This window comes from Mesoplodon densirostris, chromosome 16, assembly GCF_025265405.1.
Source record: "Mesoplodon densirostris isolate mMesDen1 chromosome 16, mMesDen1 primary haplotype, whole genome shotgun sequence".
In the NCBI taxonomy this organism is placed as follows: Eukaryota; Metazoa; Chordata; class Mammalia; order Artiodactyla; family Ziphiidae; genus Mesoplodon; species Mesoplodon densirostris.
Window position 1 is genome coordinate 54,713,244 of NC_082676.1, and position 6,000 is coordinate 54,719,243.

Here is a 6,000-nt window from a genome sequence, read left to right on the forward strand (position 1 = left end):
AAAAATAATAATAAACACTAATATAAGACTAACTATGTGCAAGGCATTATTCTAAGACTTTAACATATATTAACTCGTTTAATCCTTACAACCGCTCCATGAGATAGGTACTACCATTGGTTCCCATTTTATAGCTGGGGATACTGAGGCACTGAAATGCAGTAACTTGCCCTCAGTCACAAAGCCAGTAAGGGAGGGAGGCTATGTAACCAGAGCCCATGCTCAAATAGGTAGCAAACAAAGTAGACACAGAGGACCTCTTACAGCCAGAAAAAAAAAGGCACATGCAAAGCCCTAAAGATGAACAGAAATGGCAAATTTAAGAAATAAAGTATCTAGTGGGACTGAACACTGAAAATTTGTTGCAAACCATGCTAAGAAGCTGGTCCTTTATTCTTCAGTGGGCATGAAGTAGGGCAATGACATGTTTAGAATGTGTTTTAGAGATGACTTAGGCTGAGACAGAGATAAGCAACAGATCATTTAAGCACATAAAGAAAGGTGCAGAAGTGGGTTTGGGAGAGAGAGAATGCTAAGTTCAGGGCACTTGTAACACCTGTGGGCTGGCAGTTAAGACAACTGTACAGCATTGTAATTCAACTATACTTCGATAAAAAATAAATTAAATTAAATGAAAATTTTAAGATTTTTACAAAAAGAAAGAAAGAAACAGGTCTGGAGCCCACAAGAGCAATCTGAGCTATAGATGCAAATCTGGAAGTTATCAGGACACAGATAAATTTCAAAGCCATGAGGGCATAAGGAAGAATCTGTAAAGTGAGGAAAGGGTTAAGTTTGGAAATCCAATCAATGCCAAATTTAAGAAGAACCTGTCAAGAGAATGACTAGAGATAAGTGATAAAAAACAGGAAGATCAAAGAAACCGAAGGAAAGGGTTTTTTTTGTTTTGTTTTTTCATTTTATTTTATTTTTTGGGCACGCCACGCGGCATGCGGGATCTCAGTTCCCCAACCAGGGATCAAACCTGCACCCTCTGCAGTGGAAGTGCTAAGTCTTAACCACCGGACCGCCAGGGAAGTCCTGAAGGAAAGGTTTTAAGAAATGGGTAGTCAACTGTATAAACTGCTACAAGGAATTACTATGGGGCTTAAAAAAAAAAAAAAAGTCCACTGAAATCAACACATAAGGAATCACTGGTAACTTCTGTCATAGTAAATACAGCAGTGGACTTAACAGTGGATTTAAACATGAATGAGAAATGAGAAAATGCAGACTGTCAACAGGAACAACAACTAACAATTACAAAGTCCTCTGAGTCAGAGGCTGTTCTAAATGCTTCTTGTATATTAACTCATTGGATCCTCTTAAAACAGCTACATTTAAAGTACTTCTCCTATTTCTCTGGTTTTACAAGGAAGAAAACAGAGGCAAAGAGGTTAAACAACAGGCCCAATAACACACACTGGGAAACAATGGAGTTGGGATTTTAATGCCAGGCAATCTGACTACCACTGCCCACAGTAACAGACTATTCTTTCCAAAATTGGGCAATAAAGGAAGAAAAGGGAAATAACATTTACTGAGGTGTTACTACATGACAGGTATATACCTTGAACCATTTCCAAAAACACTGAAATAGTAGTTTGAAAGACAAGTCATTTTTTGTTGTTTCTTTGTTTTATTTTGTTGTTTTAGAACTGGAGAGACATGAGAGTTGCATGCAGCATAGAAGAAAGGTTCTGAAAAGGAAAAATTAAAGCAGGGTTTCTCAACCTCAGGACTACTGATATTTGGGGACAGATCATTCATTGCTGTGAAGGGCTGCCACGTGTACTGTAGGATGTTCAGCAGCATCCCTATAATCCACTCACTAGATGCCAGTAGCACTCTTCCCTTCTCCCAGTTGTGGCAATCAAAAATGTCTCCAGTTCATCACCAAATTACCTCAGGGGCAAAAGTGCCCCTGGTTGAGAACCATTAAAGAAGGATCATAGGGCTTCCCTGGTGGCGCAGTGGTTGGGAGTCCGCCTGCCGGTGCAGGGGACGCGGGTTCGTGCCCCGGTCCGGGAAGATCCCACGTACCGTGGAGCGGCTTGGCCCGTGAGCCGTGGCCACGGCGGTGAGAGGCCCGCGTACCACCAAAAAAAAAAAAAAAAAAAAAGAAGGATCATAGAGCAAGTTCTAAAGAATGGAATAGGACCAAAAGTGCAAACCAATGTCTCTACAAAGTGGCAACAACTTTGCTAATAATCAAACACAAAATTAATTACCTTTATCTCTGGATCTGACAGCTGGTTCTTCAACAACTCAAAGTCATTTGTTTCCCCCTTAACAAGAAGGAGGGAAAAAAAATGAATTTTTCCTTGCTTGGGTTTCCAGTTAAAGACCAACAGCAGGATTTTTAACTTTTACAAAAAGAACATTGTAACATACACATCAGTTGCGGATTATAAAATCCTGACTACGAAAATTTTAAAACTCATGTTAGTGTAGCTAGGCGGCTTGGAAAAAAGAAAATGACAACAGGCCATTCATATTTAGCTATACTTGTGTACTGACATTTGAATATGATAAGGTCAATATTCCATGATACTATCCAATCATATATATGGATATAAATGCAGGTTACATATAAAAATAGACAGTAATGCATATTTTCCCACCATTGCTGAGATACAGCAGAATCACTTCTAAACTAACACAAAAACAAAGCCAAAAAAAAAAAATCCCCATTAATAGAGCTGGTTTATTGTCCCCAAGCAATGCTTTGGTAACTCCTTAAGAAATAAAATGCGGGACTTCCCTGGTGGCGCAGTGGTCAGGCATCCGCCTGCCAATGCAAGGGACACAGGTTCGATCCCTGGTCCGGGAAGATCCCACACGCAGAGGAGCAACTAAGCCACAACATAGTTGTGCGCCACAACTACTGAGCCTGTGCTCTAGAGCCCGCGAGCCACAACTACTGAGCGCACGTGCCACAACTACTGAAGCCCGCGCACCTAGAGCCGTGCTCCGCAACAAGAGAAGCCACCACAATGAGAAGCCCGCATACTGCAACGAAGAATAGCCCCCGCTCGCCGCAACTAGAGAAAACCCATGCACAGCAACAAAGACCCAACACAGCCAAAAATAAATAAATAAATTTATTTTTTTAAAAAATGTTTTGATCTAATGGTTTTTTATTCTACTACTTGCTAAAGATTTTAAGACACTAGGTAAATAAAGCACTTGAAGATGTGAAACCTCAGCAAAGGGGTTACTACTCTAATTTTGAACTGACAGCACCGTGCTGTTGTTAAATTTACTTGATTTCAATATTGAGATCTAAAATCCATTTTATTTATCTACTGGGTTTCAGTATAACAGCTATAATTGTATTCTGACCAGCAAAAATCAAACCTCAATATATCAATTATATTTCAATAAAGCTGGGAAAAAAACCCACCAACCTCACATTATCACCTCTTACCTTTCTGTACTTCAGCAACACTTCTGCCACAGTTCCACCAAACCGAACAGCTTTTCTTGGGGGAGAATTGAAGAAATCATTTTCTAATGCAAGCATATCTGAAAGCCTACAGAACCAAGATTATCAAAACATTAAGTGCATGACAGGGAAAAATAAAAGCTATATAACAGCCAACACTTACTGAACCAACATTTTTCAGTGGGACTACTGCTAAAGCCTCCTAACTGGCCTCCCTCCTTCCACTTGAGTCCCCCAGCAACCCACTCTTCATTCAGTGATCTAATGATCTTTCAAAAGCTTAAGACAGATCATGCTACTCTACTCTCTTGCTTAAATTCTCCAAAGGTTTCCTACTCTTTATCGTCTTCAAGGTCCTACATTAATCTGGCCCCTGCCTACCTCTCTGACCTCACCTCTAACCACTTACCGTACTGCAGCCAGGGTCCTTTCTGTTCTTCAAACCTGCCAAGCAGATTCCCATTTTACTTACTATTCCCTCTGTCAGAAACACTCACTCTCCAGATGTGTACGTGGATGGACCCTTGTCTTCATTCAAGTTGAAGTTCAAATGTCAGAGACCTTCCCCATCAGAAATCGAAAGTACCCATCCTCTCCCTCTCCCCTACCATCACACTGTTTTATTTCTTCACAGCAGTTACCGCTATCTGAAATCATCGTTTACTTATCTACTGTCTTTCCCTCCTTAGACTGAAGGTCTGTTGAGACCAGGGACATTGTCTCTTTTGATATACTGTCCCCCATGCCTAACGCCAAAAGTAGGCACTTAAAAAATATATTATGAATGATATTATGCCAAGTGTTCCGCAAAGTTTGCTTCTTTTATACAGAGCAGATTAGTGAAAAAACACAGCATCCTGCTAAGGACTCTCAAAGTTAAACCCCGAAGTGTTTTACGGGGGTTAGGGGCTTTAAAAGCTGAGCTAGACAGAAACACTGTTAAACAAACGTGTGTCAAAACAAATTTTAAAACAAACAAACAAAACGTAAGACGCAATTTTCCGTCAGTGGCAGCATTTGGCTAATAATCTAAATAGCCCAGGGACCTCTTTCCAAAGCTAGTCGAAGAAGCAGGAGGGAAGAGTAAAGGAGCAGAATGCAGTACCCAGTCCTGGGATGCTATAAAGGAACCAGTGGGGAGAAAGGGGGGACTATGGAGCAGAGAATAGGTTCATTTTTCCATCCCCTCTCCCACTTTTATTACCCATCTAAGGGGCATGGACTCACTCTTGAGGACCTGAAGTGACCCTCTTCCCTCTGCTCCCACCCCACTCCGTTAGCTCTGTCCCAGACCCTTCAGCTCCGCTCCCCTAATCCCGGTCCTGGGCTTTAGTCCCAAACGCGCAGAAGGAAGCGTCCTGGGTTCTTACCCGGTCCTCGACGCGCCCAGCGTCTTGACTGCAGCTGCCGAAGCGGCGGCATCTCCGGGCAACCGCGTGTGAAGTAACGGTGCCGCCATCTGACCAGACACACGCGACGACTACACCTTACGCCGGAAGTCGTGCTCCTTCTAGGACCGCCTCCATCCCGGAAAACGAGAGTGCGAGCGACGGCCTTCAGCCAATCAGGAACCCCACGTGGGGAGAGCTGAGTGACCTCGGCGGGCTAGAGTGCCGCTAAGGCGGTCTCTTCGGCCCCCTGCATCAGGCCCCTCCTTCCGCTTGGAGGACTTTCTCCGCCCAGCGAGGTGCGGCGATGCGGGCACCTCCAGTATTAAGACTGGAGATGTTTGTAGGATGATTCGGTCCAGCCCTGAGGCTCCCGGAGAAAGGGCGAGGACACCGGGAGGTGCTAAGCGGTGGCTGGGTATGTCGAGTATTAACTTTTTGGAGTCAAAGCCTTCCTCAATCAAACTGAAGAACCCGAAGCCCTGTGATTAATCCAAACCCGCAGAGAGATAGGTGGGTCGGGGTTTGAACAAGTCGGCTTGACCCAGGAACCCGCTTCTCCGTCCCCACTGCACTATCCTCACAGATTAGTTTGGGTAAGCTAATCTTACCCTCCCGGAAGCAGGCTTGACGAAGAGAGTTACCCAGAAATCTCAGAGCTGTGATGATGCTGGGATGAGAAATCAGAGTGAGAGAAGACAGTTTCCAAAAGGCATTAGCCCTTAAACTTAAAATTTTAAAGGAGGTACCGAGTCGGCCGATCAACAAAGCAGGGAAGGTCTTCCAAGCATAGGGAACAACAGGTGCCAAGGCAGGGTGGGTGGGAAGGAGGCAGAAGGAAAGAGGGAGTGTCCCTCCCCTCAGTTTCTAAGAAGGGAAAATGTTGCAACCTTTGGAAACTGTATAGAACTATATAAAAAGGACGTAAACCAGCTACAGCAACTTGTTGAATATAAAGCACTGTTCTGTTTTTGCAACAGTGTAACTGTCCTTCTGCTGTCTCCATATGGTCTCACCATTTCTTCGCTCACTGCTTTAGAGTTCCTGCGGAATGCTGGGCAGAAATCATTCATGTCCCCAAAACAGAGGAAATTACGCCCTAGCTCACAAAGATGTTCAAGACAGCTGTTTAAGTGGGAATCTTTACCCCTCCACCCCCAGAGC

At 43.6% G+C, this 6,000-nt stretch overlaps 1 protein-coding gene across 2 annotated transcripts in view; it reads right to left on the bottom strand.

Annotated features, from left to right (window-relative positions):
* Window positions 1–4,964, bottom strand: part of RRN3 (RRN3 homolog, RNA polymerase I transcription factor) — a 28,729-nt gene extending 23,765 nt beyond the window's left edge. Inside the window, exons 1-3 of one of the 2 annotated variants that reach the window (XM_060078164.1) lie at window positions 4,819–4,964; window positions 3,431–3,485; window positions 2,232–2,288 (exon numbers count right to left, since the gene is read on the bottom strand). In XM_060078164.1, coding sequence (XP_059934147.1) covers window positions 2,232–2,288; window positions 3,431–3,485; window positions 4,819–4,907 — 201 coding nt within the window. In that variant the 5' untranslated portion in view covers window positions 4,908–4,964. Of the gene's footprint in view, window positions 1–2,231; window positions 2,289–3,430; window positions 3,537–4,818 lie in introns of both variants that reach the window. The other variant, XM_060078163.1, reaches the window with a different exon arrangement.
* Between the last annotated feature and the right edge of the window lie 1,036 nt (window positions 4,965–6,000).